This window comes from Oncorhynchus mykiss, chromosome 9, assembly GCF_013265735.2.
Source record: "Oncorhynchus mykiss isolate Arlee chromosome 9, USDA_OmykA_1.1, whole genome shotgun sequence".
NCBI classification, from domain to species: Eukaryota; Metazoa; Chordata; class Actinopteri; order Salmoniformes; family Salmonidae; genus Oncorhynchus; species Oncorhynchus mykiss.
In genome coordinates, this window is record NC_048573.1 from 22,876,731 (window position 1) to 22,903,093 (window position 26,363).

The 26,363-nt window shown below is 41.4% G+C and overlaps 1 protein-coding gene across 4 annotated transcripts in view; it reads right to left on the reverse strand.

Moving 5' to 3' along the window:
* Window positions 1–26,363, reverse strand: part of kcnip4 (Kv channel interacting protein 4) — a 266,264-nt gene that overhangs the window by 109,001 nt on the left and 130,900 nt on the right. The window contains exon 1 of one of the 4 annotated variants that reach the window (XM_036987595.1): window positions 3,267–3,512. The exons of the other annotated variants lie outside the window; for them this stretch is intronic. Within the exon in view, the coding sequence (XP_036843490.1) occupies window positions 3,267–3,324 (58 nt within the window). The 5' untranslated portion in view covers window positions 3,325–3,512. Of the gene's footprint in view, window positions 1–3,266; window positions 3,513–26,363 lie in introns of those variants that run through there. 4 annotated transcript variants of the gene reach the window in all.

Consider the following 26,363-nt stretch of genomic DNA (forward strand, 5'->3'; position numbering starts at 1 on the left):
CTATAAAGCTACTTCATGCACTGTATGTGTTGCTTAGTAGGGTGGCCATGAACTGTGGGATTTAGTAGCACTGAGTGAATGGCAACCATGTAATTGGAATGCGATGACAACTTATACAACTTTAAGGATCCGTAACAAAATTCACGCTCAAACAGACATACAGCACAACATATAAACACATAGTGAATGTGTGCATGTGGCACTTCTGCCGTGTGAGCATAGTGGAAAATGGACTGATCATGGCTGAGCAGTACTATGGGTGTAGTGGCAGCTGCTCTCCCTGCGGATGTTACAAGTCTCTTGTAGTTCTGTAAACACCAGAAGTCCTGTACCGGGGCCCGGCCAGCAACACGACCCACTCGAGACCCCCCGACCGAAACAGAGGGAGATCACAACAATCAATTAACAAAACGTACTGGGATTGCCGTAAACAAAAGTGCATGTGTGACCAACTGGGTTCAAACCCAGGTCTTCTACATGCTACAAGACTGTGTTGGTCTCTTGAGCTAAAGCCTATTCATTAGATCGGGAAGCTCATCCATGTAGCAGGCAAGGACACACATCACTCAAGTGTGGTACATCATGGTAGAGCTGAAATTAGCTTTTTCTGCCTGGTACATTACGTGATTTTAACATGAAACTTAAACTAAATGAACAGTGCAGAGGGAGGGGTGGAAACCATTTAGTGCTTGCTTATACAACCATTCACCTTCATATGACAGATTAGAAAAGTACAAAACAGACATCCATTTACCCACTAAGGGGTTGAGTCACTTGATGTTTTGCCGTTTCTATCCGAGAGGTAATGCATCGAGTGCAGCACTCCTACGCCAACCACTCACAAACAAACCCTGAAAAGATTGATTCACAGCAGATTACGTCGACAACAAGCCCAGTACACCTAGACCTACAATCATAATGAAACCACCAACTACAATCTTACATCATTTCACATTGGAATACTTCAGAAGCTCAAAAACCCACTCAGACCAACACTGAACAAAAGAGTCATATATCTAGACCTACCCATAGAATTACATATTTAACTCTATATAAACTGATTTCTATGATTTTGGTGGACCTACTGTACCATCATGCTGAACCACCATCACTAGAGTACACTCTCGTATCTTTTCACCTTGAGACACTTCAAAAGAATGGGTCTGAATGGAGTAGAAGAGAGAGGAGTTTGAGGGTACGGTTGGCAAGGCGCTAACTAAAACAGTGGCTCTTCACATGTAGGTGAGAGCAGCTTTGGTAATTAATGTGGAACACTGAGTGGGTAGTGGAGTGGCACTCAGGGCTTCTGGCCCCATGTGTTAACCATGCAACGAATCAGCCCAATTCATAAAATCCCTTCCATCCACTGTGATGGTCCCAGGAGCTCAGTCTGGGTTTGAACTCAACTTCAAATCTCATACGCACGCACGCACACACATACACACACACTCTTCATGGCGAAATGCTAAATAATTTAGACCATGATAATAAGAGCTCATTACAATGCTGAGCACAGTGAGTGAGTAGTCATCAAATTTGGAGGTTTTGAAATCTTGATTTCAGCTTAAATGGAAATTTAACAAAATGTTCAACTTCATATTAAATCATCTCCAGCACCACCCCAACATCAAAGTGTGAAAATAGTACCTTTTTTCCCAACAAAAAATATAGAAAAGGAGGAAGATAAGTGTTTCCAATGACATCAGTGTGCATTGTGATTTGAAGCAATTATGAATAGTAGGCTTGGCCTACTAATTGTCGTAATTGGTTGATGATGTCATTGGCAACACTCATCTTCATTTAACCCCCCCCCCCCCCCCCCCAGAAACATGCTATTTTCACATTTGTTGATGCTGGGGTGGTGCTGGAGATGATGAATATAAAGTTGAACATTTTAGAAATGTACCTTTAAGAGTTTATGGAGGGGAATTGTGCCTGCCTGGTCCACATGTTCTCCTATCTGGGTTCTGGTGAAATGTGCTTACATTGCACAGACAGAGCTGTCAAAACTGATCTATTGCCTAAGAATGGCTCCCCCATTCATTTTGCTTTCAGCTTGTTTCACAAGACTTCAATGAAATATGGCTTAAGATAAGAGTGATCCATCAGTGATCAGTCTCTCGTACAGCACCAAATTACTAAATATAACTTTTGACAACTTACAACCCCCACCACTACCACCATGACTGACCACCTGTTAAATATTTCATTGTCCTTAAATGGATGGTCTTACACTCTGTTTTAAGCTGCAATACGTAACTTTTTGGTCGACCCAACCAACTTCTCATAAAAATGTGACTTAAAGATCTGTCATTCTCATTGAAAGCAAGTCAAAGGAGCAGTAGATCTGCTCTATGAGCGTTATTTCCTATGCTTCCCGATCTTAAGTTTAGTTTTTACTTTTGGTTTTGTACATCAGCTTCAAACAGCTGAAAATACAATGTTGTTGGTTATGGAAAATATATTTCACAACGGTTTATATGGCACAATAATTCTCTACACTATTCTTGCTTGTTTTGTCACAAACTGAAATGAGGCAAACTCTTCAAATTTTTGCAACCAGGAAATGGCAGAGCGAATTCTGCATTGCAGTCAACAAAGCAGTCACTGCATCACTTTTCTGGTAAATAGCTGAGGGATGGAGCTGGAGTTATCACTCAAATTCATAAAACACTCAAATTCATCCATTGGATGAACATTATAGTTGTTATCATGTTTTGAAGCTATATAGTGTTTGTTTACAATTACATTGTTTACAAAAACAAGTTTATATTTTGGGTTCAGATGCCAGTTGAACTAAACTCGTGAGGCATTTAGCTTTAAGTTATATTCTTCAAGAACCAATGGCTTATATGTCATTCATTTAAAAGTTCAAACATGTATGTATCAATCCCAGATTACCCATTTAAATTGTGAAAGGTGGCATTCGAAAGTTCAAGGGGTAAATTATGCGGAGTCAATTTCATGGACTAGTGGTGTGGCACATTAATTCATACAGGAGTATAATGAACCCAACAACACATTACTAGTGGAAAAGTCTGTAGGGGATTGAAGAAAACAAACACCCTAAAACATGTTGCAAATAAAACACAGGAAATGCATATTAGAGAATGAAAAGATAAGGAACTCGTTCAGGTCTGGGCTTTGAAAGCAATTCAAATTGAGCATATTACCTCAATGTCTTCAGTAGTTTGAGTAATCTAGTTTAGTGATTACGACCACCATCCTGCACACCAACCCCCCCACACGCACACACCCTGGCCTACCTGTCCTCTTGCGCCTCTGATCTTTCTGAAGAGAAAAGATGACCATCAAAGCACCCATGTCTACCCCCCTGTCCCGGTCTCGCTCAGTGATCCAGAAGTCCTGCGAGTTTTGACAACGCTACAGCTTTACACTTTGCTGGCTTCTGAGTAGAGCTGATGAGCTGCAACTATAAGAGTCTCCGGTCTGTGCTTCCTAGCTTCCCTTTTTCCCCACCCAGGCTTGGTGAGCTGGGTACGCAACGAGGGTGTGGAGTGGGAGTCGAGCGCCGGTGCCACCCTTTTTCAGTTTAGAATTTTGACGCGTTTCAGTCTCTGCCCCCCCCCTCCTTTTTTCACTGAAGGGGGCACTTCGGAGCAGAGTGCTGCTGCACTGCCTGGCTACTTTGTACGAGTTGAGCACCTAGATTAATTGAGCTCTCTCAGCAGGAGCCAGAAACTCGCTGTAGGTAATAGTAGCGCCACTCAAGATACCCCCTCACAGAGGGAGGGAACGGGGTAGGAAAGGGAGGGAGCTCAAAGATTAATATTGGTGCTTGTGAATAGGTATCTTTTAACTATAGCCCCCATGCTGTGAGAATGGGAAAACCATGCCATATCTATGACATTGACTAATAGAACGTTGGCAGCCTGTGTAGATATTTCGATTGCAAGCGGGTCAACCACTTGACGACAATAAGGTCCATCTGCACCATATCAACCCTGAAAAGGAGGAACCAATTTAAAGGCAGATTAATGTGTCAGGAGTCATCCCTCATCATGCTGTGTGTAACACCTATTTTTCTGATTCTGCCAGCATATTCTAATTCTTTATGCAACATAGACATGTTTTTCAAAGGATGAGATCCTGGAAATTACTATGGAAGGGCATGCGCCTTGCTGCAAATTTCCTTCAATACATTAATCAAGGTTTTCACCTCCCTATATAAATTTGATTGAAATCAATCACAGTCGTTGAGTCCTCTAATTACAATCCTGCAATCACAACATTCACAATACAAAGGAACAGCAATGGGATGCTTGTAATCAAAAACACCACAAAAGACAGCATATTTTGATTGTTTTCCATCCAAATGCATTGATATGCAGAGTGCATAGACTACTAGTGCATCGGACATCAACAGGTTGCACAGGGAGAGAGTGGTGTGTGCAAAGGCAGACAATTCCAATTCATTGAATGTTTGTCAACACATTCAAAGTCTCACCCTTTGCCTTCCTATTTGTGTTGGACACAAAAGGCTTTTTGGACTTGGTACTGGTACTCCCTGTATATATAGCCATGTTATTTTTTACTCATTACTGTTCTTCACTGTGTATTTATTCCTCGTGTCACTATTTCTATTATCTTTCACTCTGCATTGTTGGAAAACAACCCGAAAGTAAGCACGTCACTGTTAGTCTGCACCAGTTGTTTAAGAAGCATGTGACAGATAAAATGTGGATGGTCAGAGAAGAGGAGGGACCTTGCCATCCCCCAAGTGACTACTGAAGATCTACAGAACGCTGGCCCGTTTTCTACAGACATGGACTCTTACTTTAAAATGTATCATCCACTGGCACTCGACTTTTCTCTTTCACACAACAAAAATTTAAAAAATCATTCCGTTCCCACTGCCACCCCTGCAGAACCCTTAGCAGTCTTTTCAAAGAACATCCACGTCGGCGGTCCAATTTACAACACGACCGCCCGCAATCAAGTACCAATTTCCCCACAACATTATCCCGCTTCCTGCCTCTACGGTGTGCCGGTCGCCGTTCTGGGGCCTCCTAAGGATAAAAGTCTAAGGAAGAAACTAGTAAGTGGGGCTGGGGATGATGAAAACAACTTCAGCATGGTATGAGCAAGGCTTTAGAAAGCGGGATGGAGGGGCTAACATAGACATCTACCTGGAAGTGTGTCATCATGACCATCCTGAAGGTAAAAAGCCCTTTGTGTGTCAGCCGCTGCACTGGTTCTACATCGTAATTTGGTTTCTCTTAAGGAGTCCGAGTCCAGTCTACAAGAAGCAATCACACCTGCCTGACAACTAAATTACAACCAGAACCACTCTGACCAGTTTGATAAAATACATGGCTTTGTTGTGGTAGGATCTGGGAATAGGGCTACTGTCACTTGTTACAAATATGTTTTTCTGCCTCCAGTGGTGCTTTCAAAGCATAGGTCACAACGGGAGAGAAATTGCAATTTGCTGGCCAATATCTTGGTTAATCCCTCAGCTATAAAGATCTCCATGAATACAATTCTGGAACGTTTGCATTGCAAATGGATTAGGCTTGGTATAACATCTGATGAATGTACAATGCGTCAGAGAATTTTACTGGGGGATGTCGGGTAATGTATTTATTTAAACACCACATCCATAATTTTAGTCCTGTGCGAATGGGCCAGGTCAGTCATTTTTATATAGCGGGGCAAATTCCAAGGTCCTCTGATAATATTAATCCCGTACGCGACATCCCTGTGTTTCCAAGAGGTTAGAGTTTGACTGGTGCTGTTTGCAGTTTGAGCAAGAAAATGGATAAATTGATGCTTAAAACTAAGTGCTGCGCATAGATTTCTTCAGAATGGCCTACATTTATCAACTTCCACAGTGAATACTTATTTAGGCTGTGTTTTGTGCCAATGAATTTCAACATCGCCAAAACTCAGAATAATGTCCAATAAAAGTATTGTGCCAAGGCCAATTTAAATGAAACCCTGGCTGTAAAAGTAGATAATATATCGCAAATCAGGACATACCCAATTCCTCACTGAGCTAAACTTTTTTTTTTTTTTTTTTATTAAAAAAACGTTCACTTTCTCATTTTCATATTATTATTTAGACATCTTCGCGCCTAGAATAAAAGCCTCCAGAATTCCGTCCTCATCGAATGTAATTTTTTGTTGGACATTACATCAGTGTTTCTGCTGCAGTCATTTAGATGTGGCGCTGCACCACAGCAATATTATTGCAGCCACGGCAAAAAATATGTAACATGAAAAAATATTACTGCAGTTGGACACATTGAAGACGCTAGAACAGTTCACATTTGCTTTTCCTCTACAAACAAAACGAGTATTGAATAGAAAAATCTGACAACCCCATTGTAGAATGGTTTAGCAATTTACCTAACTTCATTGGAGTCCACCTGCGGCAAACTCAATTGATAGGACATGATTTGGAAAGGCACACACCTGTCTATACAGTGGGGCAAAAAAGTATTTAGTCAGCCACCAATTGTGCAGTTCTCCAACTTAAAAAGATGAGAGAGGCCTGTAATTTTCATCATATGTACACTTCAACTATGACAGACAAAATTAGGAGAAATTATTGGCAAATTATGGTGGAAAATAAGTATTTGGTCACCTACAAACAAGCAAGATTTCTGTCTCTCACAGATCTGTAACTTCTTCTTTAATCCACTCGTTACCTGTATTAATGGCACCTGTTTGAACTTGTTATCAGTATAAAAGACACCTGTCCACAACCTCAAACAGTCACACTCCAAACCCCACTATGGCCAAGACCAAAGAGCTGTCAAAGGACACCAGAAACAAAATTGTAGACCTGCACCAGGCTGGGAAGACTGAATCTGCAATAGGTAAGCAGCTTGGTTTGAAGAAATCAACTGTGGGAGCAATTATTAGGAAATGGAAGACATACATGTCTGTCATAGTTGAAGTGTACCTATGATGAAATTTACAGGAAATGTACAGGCCTCTCTCATCTTTATAAGTGGGAGAACTTGCACAATTGGTGTCTGACTAAATACTTTTTTGTCCCACTGTTTAAAGGTCCCACAGTTGACAGTGCATGTCAGAGCAAAAACCAAGCCATGAGGTTGAAGGAATTTTCTGTAGAGCTCTGAGACAGGATTGTGTCCAGTCACAAATCTGGGGAAGAGTACCAAAATAATTGTGCAGCATTGAAGATCCCCAAGAACACAGTGGCCTACATCATTCTTAAATGGAAGACGTTTGAAACCACCAAGACGTTTTGTAGAGCTCGCCGCCTGGCCAAACTGAGCAATCGGGGGAGAAGGGCATTGGTCAGGGAGGTGACCAAGAACCCGATGGTCACTATGACAGAGTTCCAGATTTCTTCTGTTGAGATGGGAGAAACTTCCAGAAGGACAACCATCTTTGCCGCACTCCACCATTCAGCCTTTATGGTAGAGTGGCCAGATGGAAGCCACTCCTCAGTAAAAGGCACTTGACAGGCAACTTGGAGGACTCTCAGACCATGAGAAACAAGATTCTCTGGTTTGATAAAACCAAGATTGAACTCTTTGGCCTAAATGCCAAGTGTCACTCACATCTGGAGAAAATCAAGCACCGCTCTTCACCTGGCCAATACAGTCCCTATGGTGAAGCATGGTCGTGGCAGCATCATGCCGTGGGAATGTTTTTCCGCGGAAGGGACTGGGAGAGTAGTCAGGATCGAGGGAAAGATGAACGGAGCAAAGTACAGAGAAATCCTTGATGAATACCTGCTTCAGAACGCTCAGGACCTCAGACCTGGGCGAAGGTTCACCTTCCAACAGGACAACAACCCTAAGCACACAGCCAAAACAATGCAGGAGTGGCTCCGGGACAAGTCTTAATGTCCTTGAGTGGCCCAGCCAGAGCCCGGACTAGAACCCGATCGAACATCTCTGGAGAGAGCTGATGCTCCCCATCCACCTGACAGAGCTTGATAGATTCTGCAGAGAAGAATGGGAGAAAATACCCAAGTACAGATGTGCCAAGCTTACGGTGTCATAGCCAAGAAGACTCAAGGCTGTAATTGCTGCCAAATGTGTTTCAACAAAGTACTGAGTAAAGGGTCTGAATACTTACAGTACCAGTCAAAAGATTGGACACACCTACTCAAGGGTTTTTCTTTATCTTTACTATATTGTAAAATAATAGTAAAGACATCAAAACTATGAAATAACACATGTAGTAACCAAAAAAGTGTTAAACAAATCTAAATATATTTTAGATTCTTCAAAGTAGTCACCTTTTGCCTTGATGACAGCTTTGTACACTCTTGGCATTCCCTCAACCAGCTTCACCTGTAATTATTTTCCAACAGTCTTGAAGGAGTTCCCACATATGCTGAGCACTTGTTGGCTGCTTTTCCTTCACTCTACAGTCCATCTCATCCCAAACCATCTCAATTGGGTTGAGGTCGTGTGTTTGTGGAGGCCAGGTCATCTGATGTAGCACTCAATCACTCTGCTTCTTGGTCAAATAGCCCTTACACAGCCTGGAGGTGTGCTGAGTCATTGTCCTGTTGAAAATCATCACCTCCTCCATGCTTCACGGTGGGAACCCCACACGCGGAGATCATCCGTTCAACTTCTCTGCGTCTCACAAAGACAAGGCAGTTGGAACCAAACATCTCAAATTTGGGCAGATTTCTTGGCCCAAGCAAGTCTCTTATTCTCATTGGAGTCCTTTAGTAGTGGTTTCTTTGCAGCAATTCAACCATGAAGGACTGATTCAAGCAGTCACCTCTGAACAGTCTGGGTCTTCCTTTCCTGTGGTGGTCCTCATAAGAGCCAGTTTCATCATAGCGCTTGATGGTTTTTGCGACTGCACTTGAAGAAACTTTCAACGTTCTTGACATTTTCCAGATTGACTGACCTTCATGTCTTAAAGTAAGCTGTTCTAGCCATAATATGGACTTGGTCTTTTACCAAATATGTCTATCTTCTGTATACCACCCATACCTTGTCACAACACAACTGATTGGCTCAAACGCATTAAGAAGGAAATAAATTCCACAAATTAACTTTTTTTGTCACAAGGCACACCTGTTAATTGAAATGCATTCCAGAGAATGCCAAGAGTGTGTAAAGCTGTCATCAAGGCAAAGGGTGGCTACTTTGAAGAATCTCAAATATATTTTGATATGTTTAACACTTTTTTGGTTACTACATGATTCCATATGTGTTATTTCATAGTTTTGATGTCTTCACTACTATTCTACAAAGTTGAAAATAGTAAAAACATATAGAAAAACCCTTGCATGTGTAGCTGTGTCCAAACTTTTGACTGGTGCTTTATATAAAATGTGATATCTCAGTTTTTTATTTGTAATATGGGGTATTGTGTGTAGATGATATTGTAAAAATGTTTAATCCATTTTAGAATAAGGCTGTAACGTCACAAAATGTTGAAAAAGAGAAGGGGTCAGAATACTTTCTGAATTGACTTTATAAACTAGATGACTGGTAGGGCGCGCTGTGTTGAAGACACTGTGCCGCCATCTTGACACTCACCCACCATTGTAAAACATGTTGGAAGCTATAGAATACATAGTATCAGTAATCCAGGGTTTACAGTGCCTTCAGAAAATAATCACAAGCCTTGACTTTTTCCACATTTGTTGCGTTACATGAAAAAATACTAATATTTCTTCATTATATAAGTAGTCAACCCCCTGAGTCAATACATGTTAGAATCACCTTTGGCAGCGATTACAGCTGTGGGTCTTTCTGGGTAAGTCTCTAAGAGCTTTCCACACCTGGATTGTGCAACATTTGCCCATTATTGTTTTCAAATTTCTTCAAACTTTGTCAAATTGGTTGTTTATCACTGCTAGACATCAATTTAAGATCTTGCCATAGATTAAAGTCAAAACTGTTACTTGGCCACTAAAAGGCTTTAAATGGTCAATCCGACTTCTGCAGTGGCCATACAGAATTTAATGCTTTGCGGCCTCAGCAGAATTCAGAGCATTCGTACTTCTTGCGCTTTGGAGAGCTGTCATACGCATGCAATAAATTAGTCTGCACTGCACCACTCATAGTGATTCAGAGCTAATCTCTATAGCCATCCAGCTAAATACAAGTAACTGGCTAAACGAAAATACCTTCCCTCTTCTGAGATGTTGGAGTCCATTTCCTGGTGCTGGGCATAGGAGCTCAGTCAAGATAGCATGAAGAAAGAAGGCTGCACCATTTTCCCACCTGCAACTCCACCCTGAATCGCCACAGCAAAATGTGACGACATTTAGGTTAATGTTTACATACTGAACAAAAATATAAAATGCAACATGTAAAGTGTTGGTTTCATGAGCTGAAATAAACGATCCCAGAAATGTTCCATATAAAGCTTATCTCAAATGTTGTGCAGAAATGTGTTTACATCCCTGTTAGTGAGCATTTCTTCTTTCCCAAGACAATCCATCCAGCTGACAGGTGTGGCATATCAAGAAGCTGATTAAACAGCATGATCATTACACAGGTGCACCTTGTGCTGGGGACAAAAGGCCATTCTATAATGTGCAGTTTTGTCACACAACACAATGCCACAGACGTCTCAGGTTTTGAGTTTGAGTAATTGGCATGCCGACTGCAGGGATGTTCACCAGAGCTGTTGTCATATAATTGAATGTTAATTTCTCTGCTGTTATTCAGCTCATTCCGGTAGGTGGAAGTTAGATTTTAGATGGTGTCAGCATAATTTCATTTAAATTCATTTAGGAGTAGAATGCCCTTTTTTTTTACCCCTTTTTCTCCCCAATTTCGTGGTATCCAATTGTTTAGTAGCTACTATCTTGTCTCATCGCTACAACTCCCGTATGGGCTCGGGAGAGACAAAGGTTGAAAGTCATGCGTCCTCCGATACACAACCCAACCAAGCCGCACTGCTTCTTAACACAGCGCCATCCAGAAGCCAGCCGCACCAATGTGTCGGAGGAAACATCGTGCACCTGGCAACCTTGGTTAGCGCTCACTGCGCCCGCCCCGCCACAGGAGTCGCTGGTGCGCGATGAGACAAGGATTTCCCTACCGGCCAAACCCTCCCTAACCCGGACAACGCTAGGCCAATTGTGCGTCGCCCCACGGACCTCCCGGTCGCGGCCGGTTACGACAGAGCGTGGGCGCGAACCCAGTCTCTGGTGGCACAGCTGGCGCTGCAGTACAGCGCCCCTAACCACTGCGCCACCCGGGAGGCGGAGTAGAATGCCCTTAATGGTCACCAGAACTTAGCTCAGCTCCTCACTGTCTCGAACCACAGATGGCTACTAACTGCTCAGAACTACTAAATAGTGAAATCCATTAATATAAATAACCTCACTACGACTAGGCTCACTCTATAACCCCGGGGCAAAAACACTTTAAAATGGTACACCCTGTTTCAAAGTTATTTCCTGTGGCCTGCTGGCACAGATCTGGATTTAGATTACCTTCCCTAAACCTAATAATCAGGGGGTCAAAACAAAAAACTGGCCATAGATCAGGGGCAACCTGACCCTACTCCTATCTTGACTGCAGCTACCTCTGTAGCTGCATTAGCTCGGGCAACACTTCAAGCACCCTGCCAGCCACTGAGCCTGTGGATTTAAAAATCTGTGAGACTAGCAGTGTAAAATTGCATATCCATTGAGTCTGCCCTCAAGTTACAATACCCCAGCAAGGATCAGTCCCAAACGTCAATTTAAGGTCTTCCATCATTAAAAGTGATTAGATACTTTTTCTTCTCCGAACCATCATTTCATCTGCAGTAAGACTTCCATCTGTGTGCAGAGATACCATGTAAGAATCATGCCCCATGTTTTTTAACTGGCAAACATCTGAAATGGCATTCTGTCACAAGCTGCTGTCCCTACTTGTAATGCAACCTACATTGCAAGAGCATAACAATTACTGGCTGTTTATCACTGTCATTTGTAAGACAAAATCATTGGTTATTTGTTTTTAACACAGCCTGGACCTCAATTTAGACAGTGGCAAAATCACCTTCTCCTTTCTCCTATAAAAGTAGCGTTTCTGAGGAAACTATATCAAACCGATTTCGATATCAAGGAAAGAACATATACATCATAGGAACAACGTGAATTGTGTTTTGATTGAATTTGGTCCTACTGTCAGAAAAAAGCAAGGTGGTGAGTTTAAACCGAGTTCACTCCACAGACAACTCAATCAGTCGGCGCCTCACGCACTTGATTTACAGAGGCGTTGGTCAGAAACACCCATTACAATCTATCACCGTTTCCAATGTACAAGCAGTGAATGGAAAGCTGGCTCATTTCATCATGCTCAATGAGCTGACTGACTCAATGCGTGGCTTTTCTGTATCGCACGATGTTCATTTTACAGTCCCAGATATGTGTGTCTCTCAAATGGCATATATATAGTGCACTACTTTTGACAAGGGCACATGTGGAATACAGTGTGTCAAATAAACAAAAATGATTCAAATTAAACTCAGTCATCTAACCCTTCTTATCAGAAATTACTAATCTTATGTCAAATGGAACGGCAGGTAGCCTAGTGGTTAGAGCGTTGGACTAGTAACCGAATCCCCGAGCTGATGAGGTAAAAATCTGTTGTTCTGCCCTTGAACAAGGCAATTAACCCACTGCTCCTAGGTCGTCATTGAAAATAAGAATTTGTTCTTAACTGACTGGCCAAGTTATATAAAGGTTAAAAAATATATATATGTTAATGAAACCAAATGAAATTGATTGCTTCTTGCTCACAGGTAAAACTGAAGAATTGAAAAGCGTACTAAGTGCAGCCTGTGTTGCACTGTCAAGTGTTGAAAAAAAGACTTTAGAAGAGAAGAGTATAGTAGAACTAGTATAAATGGCTGTTATAGGACATTATTTAGACCAAAACTTTGTCAATCGCTGTTATAAAGGAAATCTGTTGTTAGGGGGTTGGTGAGGACATTAGAAGTAAGGAGTGTGGGTGGAATTAAGTCAAAGAATGTGTCAGTGAGCCTTCATGTGTGAGTGTGAAAGAGAGACAGCGAGAGTGAGAGAGAAAAGGCGAGAGAGCGAGAGAGAGGGAGACAGCGAGAGAGACAGCAAGACAGCGAGAGAGAGCGAGAGAAAGAGCGAGAGAGAGAAAGAGAGAGAGAGAGAAAGACAGAGAAAGACAGCGAGCGAGAACGACGCTGACACATACAGACTTATACACACACCTGATCTCACTCTCTTCTCTCAATCTCTTTTCTCTTCTCTTACTCTCTCTCTATTGTCGAGAACTGATTTATAATTTCATATGTTTCTTGTTTGTCTATCTTTTTTATGCATTGTCTACAAGTTTATATATGTTTACAACAAGCAAGTGGAAGATATCAGAATAGGGGCATTGGGGAATCATAACATGTTGTACGAAATGAGCCAAATTCGTCGTAGTGAAGCCGTCTAGAGCAATGCAAGGTCTCTTTCATGATCATGTGAAACGTTAATTGCCTTGGAAATGCTGGGATGTGTTTTTCAATGATGTTAAAGGAAAATATGATGCAACTATAACAGTGATACGCTATGGATTACAATTATCATCATGAATATTAAGGATATAAACACTACATGTTACACACAGACACTCAACCATGCAAATTGGCGGAGTTATTATTTATTTGGACAGCATACATTATAGTCTTACCCTTATACAGACATCGTACACACTCACTAAATCACATCCAATATCATACACATCAACCTACTCAGGTTAAACTACGCACATAACATCTTGTCTCAATTTTCTAACATCTGTGGCATTGGCTCACAGGCAAACAGGGGAACAAGGGAATAAAACAAATATTGCTAGAACCTATTTCTTGAATTCTAAATATCAGACATTTGAAAGCTCTAATTTTGACCGTCATAATACATCTGATGGCAGTAACTTTACAAGCACTAATTATGGTCAATTTAGCCTGAGAATAGAATCTAGTTATGGTAAGGGATTAAATAAGTATAGCTAGTTATAATTGTAACGGTTTGGCAGATAAAAAAAGACGATCAGTCTTTACGTGGCTAAAAGAAAACGACTTGAACATATACTGTTTACAGGAAACTCACTCTACATCCTTAAGGAATGGGGTGGTGAAAAATGTTTCTGTCATGGACAAAGGAACTCAAAAGGTGTGATAATATTAATTAACAAACATTTCGAACTGAATGTGCAAATAGTCAGGAATGATTCGCAAGGAAGGTGAATCTTTTTGAATATGAAAGTGGACGAAAAAGAGATTTGGCTCAATCTATATGGTCCAAATCAGGAGGATCCATACTTCTTCTAAAATATTTATACCAATTTATTGAACTTACAGGCAAAAAAATTGCGATATCATTATGGTAGGAGACTAAAACACAGTGTTAAGTACCTCCATGAACCGTGAACTATCAAACTATCATCACCGCGCCTTTAAGGAAATCACAAATATTATGGACATTAGAAATAGTGGATATTTGGAGACTAAAGAACCCAGACCTAGTGAGATATACAGCGGGGCAAAAAAGTATTTAGTTGGCCACCAATTGTGCAAGTTCTCCCACTTAAAAAGATGAGAGGCCTGTAATTTTCATCATAGGTACACTTCAAATATGACAGACAAAATGAGAAAAGGAGAGAAAAAAAATCCAGAAAATCACATTGTAGGATTTTAATGAATTTATTTGCAAATTATGGTGGGAAATAAGTATCTGGTCACCTACAAACAAGCAAGATTTCTGGCTCTCACAGACCTGTAACTTCTTCTTTAAGAGGCTCCTCTGTCCTCCACTCGTTACCTGTATTAATGACACCTTTTTGAACTTGTTATCAGTATAAAAGACACCTGTCCACAACCTCAAACAGTCACACTCCAAACTCCAATATGGCCAAGACCAAAGGACACCAGAAACGTGTGAGAACTTTCACAATTGGTGGCTGACTAAATACTTTTTGCCCCACTGTACATGGAGGAGACTTAAGTTAGTTGTCTTGGCTACTTTCTTGTCTCGTTCTCTCTTGCATCAAAGGTTAAAAAAGTTTTAATAGGAGACAGAATGCGATCAGATCTAATTGGCATTCACATAACTCATAGATGTTCCACATGGACGGGGATATTGGACATTTTATCAAAGTTTACTGGAGGACAACTTATTTTTTAACTAAGACAAAATAATTTATAACTTAATTTTTCCAGTATAATATAGGTTCAGCAAATCCCCTTATTGTTTGTGATACCTTTAAATGTACATTCAGAGGTCATTCAATTCAATATTCATCAATAATTTCACACTCTGACTAACAAGGGGAATCCATGAACTAAAAGTACAGGTAGATAGCAATGAAAACGATACTACAGAGATACAAAATAAGTTAGAGGAAAAACAAAAAGAACTATGAATCTATAAATCATCTATGAATCTCCTAATGATATTTTAAAAGAGGAAGCTAATTTTTTTAGGCAGATGTTCTCTTTTCCGTCCCATCCTCTCCCACTGAATGAAGATTACGGTAAGGAATTCTTTCCAAATAATATTTAAAAAAAGGAAAATTAGCGAATGTACGGAAAGATCAGTGCGAAGGCCAAATTACTGAGGAAGAACTTTGAGGTTATTAAATCCTTTCAGTCTGGAAAAACCCCAGGGATTGATGGCATACCCGTAGAGGTATACTAAAAGCTCCATTTTGATTTACTAAAAGCTCCATTGTCTGTCAGGTACTCAGCAAGAAGGTCTGATTTCTCTATTATTAAAACAAGATCCAGATGGAAAATATAAAGACCCAGTCTATCTAAAAAACTGGAGGCCCCTTACACTACAATGTTGTGATGAAAAAATACTAGCGAAATGCATAGCACTCAGAATTAAAAGGTTTTTAGAAGGTATTGTTCATCCCGATCAGACAGGTTTTTTACATGGACAATACATTGGAGATAGTATACGGCAACTACTAGAAATAATAGAACATCATGAAACATCTAAGAAGCCAGGCCTGGTATTTATAGCGGATTTTGAAAAGGCATTTGATAAAGTAAGACTGGATTTTATTTATAAATGCCTGGATTTTATCAATTTTATCAAGATTCTCTAATTAAATGGGTAAAAATAATGTATAGCAACCCCAGGTGTAAGATAGTAAATAATGGCTACTTCTCAGAGAGTTTTGAATAGTCGAGAGGAGTTAAACAAGGGTGTCCGTTGTCACCATATCTATTCGTTATGGCCATCGAAATGCAAACTATTAAAATCAGATCCAATAAAGAGGATTAGAAAATGTTTAAAAACAAAAGGTGTCCATGTATGCCGATGACTCAAGTTTTATAATAGGTCCGCAAGCTAGATACCTGCAATGTCTAATTGAAGATCTAGATAACTTTTCTGTACTCTCTGGACTAAAATCTAATTATGATAAGTGTACAATATTATCTTTTGAATCTTTAAAAAATACAACTTTGACATTACCCTGCAGTTTACCTATAAAATGGGCTGATGGTGAAGTAGACATACTTGGTATTCATATCACAAAATATATAACTAAGCTCTCCACAATGAATTTCAATAGACAACTTGTAAAAATAGACAAGATCCTGCAACCATGGAGAGGTAAATACATTGCAGAGCTGGCTACAATTTCAATTTCATCTCCCTGAAAAGATAGAACATCAAATATTTCAGCTGAACTGAAATGTGCTGGTTGATAAAATACGTGTATTTATGGGAAAATGTTTGAAAAGGGTATTTTGTTCTTAAATTATATTGTAAATTGGAATGGTAGAGTTATGTCCTTCATGGATTTATGAGAATTGTATGGGAAGGTCTGCTCAATCCAAGAGTACAACCAATTGATTACAGCATTACCCCAAAAATGGAGGAGGCAGGTGGAAGCGGGAGGAGGTAGGGAACTGGTCTGTCTACCCAATATAAAGGATAAAAACTTGGAGGAATAAAAATAGCATAAACAGGATGTTGACAACTGTGCCATACAGATTGCAAAATAGTTTGGAAGAGATTTTTTTATGTACCGATTCCATGATAAAAGGGTGTATGAGTTGATATACACTGCTCAAAAAAATTAAGGGAACACTGAAATAACACATCCTACATCTGAATGAATGAAATATTCTTATTAAATATTTTGTTCTCTACAAAGTTGAATGTGCTGACAACAAAATCACACAAAAATTATCAATGCAAATCAAATTTATCAACCCATGGAGGTCTGGATTTGGAGTCACACAAAATTAATGTGGAAAACCACACTACAGGCTGATCCAAATTTGATGTAATGTCCTTAAAACAAGTCAAAATGAGGCTCAGTAGTGTTTGTGGCCTCCACGTGCCTGTATGACCTCCCTACAACGCCTGGGCATGCTCCTGATGAGGTGGCGGATGGTCTCCTGAGGGATCTCCTCCCAGACCTGGACTAAAAGCATCCGCCAACTTCTGGACAGTCTGTGGTGCAACGTAGCGTTGGTGGATGGAGCGAGACATGATGTCCCAGACGTGCTCAACTTGATTTAGGTCTGGGGAACGGGCGGGCCAGTCCATAGCATCAATGCCTTCCTCTTGCAGGAACTGCTGACACACTCCAGCCACATGAGGCCTAGCATTGTCTTGCATTAGGAGGAACCCAGGGCCAACCGCACCAGCAAATGGTCTTACAAAGGGTCTGGGGATCTCATCTCGGTACCTAATGGCAGTCAGGCTACCTCTGGCGAGCACATGGAGGGCTGTGCGGCCCCCCAAAGAAATGCCACCCCACACCATGACTGACCCACCGCCAAACCGGTCATGCTGGAGGATGTTGCAGGCAGCAGAACGTTCTCCACGGCGTCTCTAGACTCTGTCACGTCTGTCACATGTGCTCAGTGTGAACCTGCTTTCATCTGTGAGGAGCACAGGGCGCCAGTGGCGAATTTGCCAATCTTGGTGTTCTCTGGCAAATGCCAAACGTCCTGCACGGTGTTGGGCTGTCCCCCACCCGTGGACGTTGGGCCCTAATACCACCCTCATGGAGTCTGTTTCTGACCGTTTGAGCAGACACATGCACATTTGTGGCCTGCTGGAGGTCATTTTGCAGGGCTCTGGCAGTGCTCCTCCTTGCACAAAGGCGGAAGTAGCGGTCCTGCTGCTGGGTTGTTGCCCTCCTACGGCCTCCTCCACGTCTCCTGATGTACTGGCCTGTCTCCTGGTAGCGCCTTCATGCTCTGGACACTACGTTGACAGACACAGCAAACCTTCTTGCCACAGCTCGCATTGATGTCCCATCCTGGATGAGCTGCACTACCTGAGCCACTTGTGTGGGTTGTAGACTCCGTCTCATGCTATCACTAGAGTGAAAGCACCACCAGCATTCAAAAGTGACCAAAACATCAGCCAGGAAGGAAGCATAGGAACTGAGAAGTGGTCTGTGGTCACCACCTGCAGAACCACTCTTTTATTGGGGGTGTCTTGCTAATTGCCTATAATCTCCACCTGTTGTCTATTCCATTTGCACTACAGCATGTCAATCATTGTCAATCAGTGTTGCTTCCTAAGTGGACAGTTTGATTTCACAGAAGTGTGATTGACTTGGAGTTACATTGTGTTGTTTAAGTGTTCCCTTTATTTTTTTTGAGCAGTGTATAAAACAACACAAGATTCAAGACTTTGTGCTTTTCAGCTAAAATTATTATATAGAATTCTTGCCACCAACAAAATGTTGAATATTGGGGGCATATAATCATTGAAGCTCTGCAGATTATGTGGTGAGGATACAGAATCAATAGACCATTTATTGTGGTATTGCCCTCAGGTAGCCTGTTTCTGGTCTCGGGTCCAGGAATGGCTGAAAATGCATAGCATTGATCTAAAATTGAAATAGTACTGTTAGGAGATCTGGAGAGATCGGGTCAGTCAATTACAAACATTCGAATAGTCTTAGCAAAAGTATTTATCGTCTACTCGCAATCTGTGGATTCTATTTTATTATATAGATTGAAATTGTACATTAAACATCACAGCATAGTTGAAAGATATATGTTGCGTAGAAATCCGAAGAGGGTGGCCAGCAGAGAGAGGTGGGATGGGCTGAGGGAAGCTGAGGGTTGTAATGTGTGAATTGGAGACAAGTGGGAGTGGAGTTGCTGTGCGGGAGATAGAATGATGGTCAAAGATAAAAGTCAAAAATAAAACATAAAAAAAAGTATGTTTGAATGACAATGAGGGGCAGTGTTTTTACAGCTAATGCCGGTTTGCCTGAGGCTGATGCCATGCATATACACACATTCAAATAAATGCATACAAGAACACACACATACATGTAATAGTGCTAGACATGCACACAAACATATACAGTTTGCATTGCTGTTATGATTTTAGTTGTCCTTCGTTTTTTCTTTTTCTTTTTTCTCTTTAGTTCATTCTCTTGTTTGTTGGTGCATTGGGGGGTTCTTGGGGGTGGGAAATGGAATTAATTCGATTTTTATTTTTATTCCAGGGTGGGGGACTGTGGGAGGGGTCTCGAATGGTTGAGGGACAGCTATTGGGGAACTGTGGGGGGGGGGATCTTGGAGGGTTTGGGTTCACATTTTTTTGCCCTGGTGGGAGATCTGTCAATGTGCCCCTGAGCAGGGCATTGACCCTGGATGCTTCTGTGTGTCGCTCTGAATGGGAGTCTGTTGGATGACTGGTGTGGTGTAGTTGTTGAGCGGCTTCACTGCAAGTATATTGTATGTTTCGGATATTCAATCAAATTAAAAATTAAACAAAGAAAAAAAAGTTCTGGCCAATGAGCTTCAGCCCCTCACCATTTGAGTGACAGCTAGCAAGATACACACACAGCAGAGAGAGCGCGTAATGACGTGGTGAACATATCTGCATGTGTGTGACGTAGTACGGAATAGCCGGGGATCACTTTTGGTTCGTGAGTGCTACTTTCATAACTACTGGATAAGAAGTATGCAAAAGTACCAGAGAATCTCTTTAATTAGGTAATACACCCCACCTTTGTTGATGTCCAGACAGGGATCCGCCTGAGGTACAATAACACCAGTGATGTGGTGCTGATGTTTGAACAGCAGAGGGCACTACAGGCTTCTAGAAGAGAAAGACCACACAAACCCTCTCAGCTAAACCTGTTTCCCCATTGTCAGGATGGCCTATGGTCTCATGGTGTACACCATCAGCTTGTGCACTTAATTCTGCAAGATTAACTCCACTATATTACGCCACATGATAATCTTCTTGTAAGAACAAGAGATTTGACTCATCATCCGAGTCACGAAATACAATTTCTTAGTGTCGTTGAACAAGAATAACTAGAACATTAATGAACCGTATCATCTATCTATGAAAACATTACCACCGTCTAACACCCCCAACATGCCTTTAAAGACTGCTTTTGCTCTCCTCAAAATCAGAGGAAAATGTTAATTCTCCAAAAACGTTGAACCGTGACCGGGGATCGCACCCCCAACCGTCCAATCTTGTGACCACCCTGAGATTGGAAGCCTGAGATTTCGAAAGCAAAAATAGGACCCGATGCCGCTCTGCTTAGCACACAGCATTATGGAGATGAATTGGGGGTAAGGCTCTGTGACAACCTAGCATCCTGTCCAGGGGGTGTACTTGTATATCAAGCTGCCTCCCAACACAGAAACAGGAGATGGTCTCCTGCCCTATGGGCTGCTCTGGTTCAGACAAGGGAGGCTTAATTGTCCAAGGCTTACCTACTTGCTTTTACTACACTTAGCTTAGGGCCTAGAAGGATATAAAACAGAATATAAATGGTGGAGAACAGACTCAGTAAAAGTGTTATCATAAGGACAGCAACAGATCAGTCTCCCCTACACACTATAAGCCTACAATCCTGACTGTCTATTCTTAACATTAGAAGTTTGGCTCAAGACAGAACGCCAACCACCTAGGATACAGGTCAGTTACACGGCCTGTATGCTAACTCAGCCTAGACTTTTTTTAAACGGTGGCTTTGTGTTTAGGCCATTTGGGGAAACTACTGGCCTCTTTGGATAACAGAGGCAGTAGTGTGAATCAGTGATTGAGAGGATAGTAGGACACCACTGCAAGCAGAGCCATCCCACTGTCAGAGGAAGCCAAGTGAAAATGCCTCAGGAATACTAATTTAGCGTTTTCAGCAGTATGACAGGGAGGTTTAAGAAAATTGCAGAGTAAAATCGAGGAATAACAAATAGTATTTTTTTTCGACAGGCAAATAGCCAGAGGGGGGCCGGGGGGTAGAGGATGTAGAGCAACAACCCAAGAAATCAGATTTTTACAAAAGGACTAAACAGCCAGAACATTGTCAACAGACACAGATTAGAAACCACATTATCAGGTGCCTGCTTAATAAGTAATGCCACTTCTGTTCCATCTTACCCAACTCTGTGGTGTGAAGACAAGCTATCAACTGATCCAGAGCTATCAACTGATTCAGGGATGACTTGTCTGTCTTACCCATGTTTGGGAAGATCAGGACCGCTGTACAGGTGTAAGGAAAACTGATCTAGAATCAGTAGTTGAGAATAACTAGAGCATCCAGGTAGGCTACAGCGCTCACATGAGCAGCAGTTGGTGAGAGCATGCAGTCTCCTAGAATGCCATGGTGCAGATGCACATTTACAGATGAGTCTGCAACCTGCTGTTTTTAATTAGAGCCCAATTAAGACAACAGCCTTATGAGGACAAGGGAGGCACCGGGTGCGGGCAAGCGATAGAGTTGTGTTTGCGTTGTCATGGAAGAGAGCAGACGGCGCCGATTAGAGGGTGCTCATCTCTGTGTGTGATTGAGTGAGAGTGAGTAAGAGATTGAAGGTCTGTACTGTATGCTTCGTGTCTGTGTGTGTGTGTGTGTGTATCTCTCTCTGTGTGTGTGTGTGTGTGTGTGTGTGTGTGTGTGTGTGTGTGTGTGTGTATATGTTTGTGTGTGTGTGTGTGTGTGTGTGTGTGAAGGAGAATTGGCATATTACAGAAGGTTGCCAATCCTGCCATGTACTCCTGTCCTTCTCCCATGTTTTTTTTTTTTAAACAACCACGCAAGACAAAAAGGGCACTTTGCCAGATGGTACACTTGTGGAATCCATCAGTGGGCATGGGGCCACACGATGTGTGACATTTGACATCATCAATCACTGACAAACAAGCGCTTTGCTCCTTCCAAAGGGCAGTACAGTACAGAGTCATTAGAGTGTGAATTACAACCTATGGGCCTCCTTTAGCTTCAATACCCCACTCATTGAAATGCAATATAAAGGCAGAGGACACTGGATTCGTTAGCACCATGGGGATGGAAGCCTTTATCCTTTCCCACTGTTTAAAGAAAGACAGGTCTGTCAGGTCAGGATACAGCTCAGGTCCATGGGGAGTAGGTAGCAGTTGGCCTTAACGCATCCGTTTTTAAGTCAAGAGTAAGAAAGAGGGTAACAACAAGTACCTTCTATGATTGTTTTCAATTTACATGGTCAAAAATAAACAAAAACTAGCTTCTTAGCAAAGAGCAATTTCTCAAGCAAGAATTTTACTATGTCTGGAAGTGGTCAGAGTGGGGAAGGGAAAAGTGAAAACTAGCTGTTATTGGCATAGAGATTTGGAACTCTTTCTTATTGGTCTATTAACTAATTTACCACCTGGTGACGTCACAATGGAAGGCCAAAACTTCCTCCCATCAAAATGGGCTGAAATTTCAGGCGGTCTTTCCAAACAGCTCTTACACTAAAAGGGCATTATCATAATTTTCACAATTTCACAGTATTATTCCACACAAAAAAAAAACACAGGACAACTATGCTTTTGACTGCACTGGGCCTTTAACTACTGGACCAGGGTCAAATATTTTTTAACCCCACTTATATTCAATGTTATGATTGGGTATACGGTAACATGATCCTAGATGTGCAGTGAACGTCCATCTCAAGCAGTTCATTTGACCCAATCTTCCCATCATGGACCAGTGGTTATGTGGGACTGGGTAGCATGGAAAGGCCAGGCAGCAGGACCAGTTGGGCGCACAGCCCAGTAGCACCTGCTCCGGTCTATATGTACTGTAGCTGATTAGCACAACCCCACCTGCTGCCATTCTGGCCCCTTTGTCAGTTTCTGTTATCACACTAAGTCATGCTGCCAAGGGCTGACAGAGAGCCCACCAATATGGGTCATCATGTTACAACACAACAAGCTCTAAAAAGGCACAACTCCAAAAGTGTGATATTCATGACAATACAGACTACTATAATACAGGAAATGCAGAGCTAAAATATGAGTAGGTTTGGCACAGTCGAAATTCACACCGTCTTGTCCAACGGACCTCAAATCATGGCAAAAATGATAATTTATGATACATCTGCAGTTGATAACTGTGCAGCATACTGAATCATTTGGCTCTAGGTATAACCGTGAGGTATAAACTTTGAAAATGAGGGACTCCAATCAAAGTTATTTGGGAACACAAATACAAGTGAAATATCTAAACGCTAGCAGGAAACACAATTTACCAGAATTTTGCACAAAAGAGCAGTCCTAATCTCCAAGGCAATATACATTTTCACTACCTTACTCTTTCAGTCCATACATCTCTACTGTGCAATCTATTATGTTTAACCGAATACAAATGCTGACCCCAAATGCTTTGCATATGAAGGAGGTGAGAGTTGGCGGTATATTTGAATTAAATCCCCACACTGATATCCCCTTTGGCTCTGGAGATGGTTCTTGGCAAGAGAGTATCTTTGCATGTTTAAAGTGCTCAGAGATGTTGAGATTACGTCAGAGTGATACATCTCTACTTCATTTGACGTGCTCCTGCATACCATTACCTAAGCAGGGTGAAGATGAGATTAAGAGCTTTGGGATGAGGATTTATACAAATTAAAATCTCTGCCCATTTAACATTATTGAATTATGGCATTCATTATTTTATTTCTCAAAACTAGAGAGCTCACCAGAGCCCAGATGGGTGACGGTATCGTCGCTCATGTTGCGTTGTCATGGCGATGATTCATCTGGTGCACTTTTGAGCACATAAATCCTTCGGCGGTGTGTCAGACTCCAAACTGATTTACTGTCTCCTCTTGGCTCATTCTTTACATTATATGTATCTGATATTCTTAAAAGCACTGGTTCGAAATACAGGTGCTGACAGCGGTTTGCAGTGCTTTTCAACTGTCACAGTGTGGGTTTGCTTTTTGGGTGGTCCTCATCAATGAATGTGGGTGTGTAGGGTGTGTGTGTGTGTGCACACAACATGTTCCAGAGGGATTCAACCCCTCTAAGAGACCAGCTTACAGAGGAGTAACACACCCAGAGACACCAACATATTGCTTGAATTGCACAAACCAACTCCCAACAGTAGCAGTGTGTGGCTCACACGTTCCAATTCTTGAATCTTATTAACCATATCTGTGGGGAACCAACTGAGAACCAAATAACAAACTGCAATACCTGCTCAGTGCTCACACCACTGATATAACCATATTAAGCATACTTGGAATACAGAACATAGGGATGTCCCCCCTAATCTTGGTCAACCGAGAGTTGTCTGTTCTTTCGACCAATCAATTGGTCAACATTTTTTATTTACCCCCTTTTCATGGTATCCAATTGTTAGTAGCTACTATCTTGTCTCATCGCTACAACTCCAGTATGGGCTCGGGAGAGACGAAGGTCGAAAGCCATGCGTCCCCCGAAACACAACCAAACTGCTTGGTTGGGTTGTAGCGGGTGGCGCAGAGAACCCTAATTGGTAAACATTTTAAATGTCTATTTTTACATAGTGTATTCAGAAAGTATTCAGACCTCTTGACTTTCTCCACATTTTGTTACGTTACAGCCTTATTCTAAAATTGCTTAAATAAAAAACAATCCTCATCAATGGCTAATGGTGCTGGAGGGGAAGGCGGCCGTTTGTGCTATAACTGTGCTATTTTGTGTGTTTTTTCACATTGTAACTTATTTTGTACATAATGTTGCTGCTACCATCTCTTATGACCAAAAAGAGCTTCTGGACATCAGCACAGCGATTACTCACCTCGAAATGGACAAAGATATTTTCTTTAAAACCTCTACGGGATCAGTGTCCCTATACCAGGACATAGACAAGTCTTGTATGTGCAGAAATCTTCAATTCTTGTTAATCTAACTACACTGTCCAATTTACAGTAGCAATTACAGTGAACAAATACCATGCTATTGTTTGAGGAGAGTGCACAACAAAAAACTTTTATTATGGCACTTGGTTTGATACATTCACCTCTGTAGGCAAATAATCTACTTAAATTCAGTAATCTTGCTCTGATTTGTTATCCTCAGGATCCCAAAGATAAAATTTAGCGTAGTTTTGTTTAATAAAATCAATTTTTATATTCAAATGTAGGAAATGGGTTCTTAAATTTGAACCCCTGCTACTTCTGGAGGTAGACTACCAGTCAAAAGTTTTAGCTAACCAGGTTCAATGTTAGCTAGCTAACATTAGGCTATAACTAGCCAAGCAAATGGCTCTGATATACGAATAATGAGATCATACACAAGGTTAGCTTGCGAGCCAGCCAGCTAACATTCTAACTTGAAATGAAAACGACTGTCAAAATTAGAAACGTGTAATATCTGAAAATGTAGCTAGCTAGACTATCTTGGTTGGATGCTTCTCCCTGTCACATATACCGTGGTTGCTCTTAGTTTGAAGATGGAGAACACACCTGTCTTCAGATTACATCTCCTTAGCTATCATACTCTAATTCTACTGATTTCAAAACACTCATTATCTCAGCCAATAATTACTAGCGGGAAGGTTGCCATCTTCTTTTTGTGGCTAAACCAAGTAGGCCCGTAATTGAACAATTTTATTCGTATTTCCAGATGGAATTGAAGTTTGATATTAAGGCACATTAAAGTTCACATGTTTGAGAAGGCATTTCTGACAAAAAATGCATATTGATAAAACATTTTTTGATTATGTTCAAATAGCTCTCGTGTGATGTAGTGACCAGAGACATGCCTAGTTTACTGAAACGGGTCACATTTACATAAGTATTCAGACCCTTTGCTATGAGACTCGAAATTGAGCTAGGGTGAATCCTGTTTCCATTGATCATCCTTGAGATGTTTTTACAACTTGATTGGTGTCTACCTGTGGTAAATTCAATTGATTGGACATTGATTTGGAAAGGGCACACATCTGTCTATATAAGGTCCCACAGTTGACAGTGCATGTCAGAGCAAAAACCAAGACATGAGGTAGAAGGAATTGTCTGTAGAGCCCCGAGACAGGATTGTATTGATGCACAGATCTGGGGAAGGGTACCAAAACATTTCTGCAGCATTGAAGGTCCTCAAGAACACAGTGGCCAAACAGGCCTTTATGGTAGAACGGGCAGACAGAAGTCACTCCTCAGTAAAAGGCACGACAGCC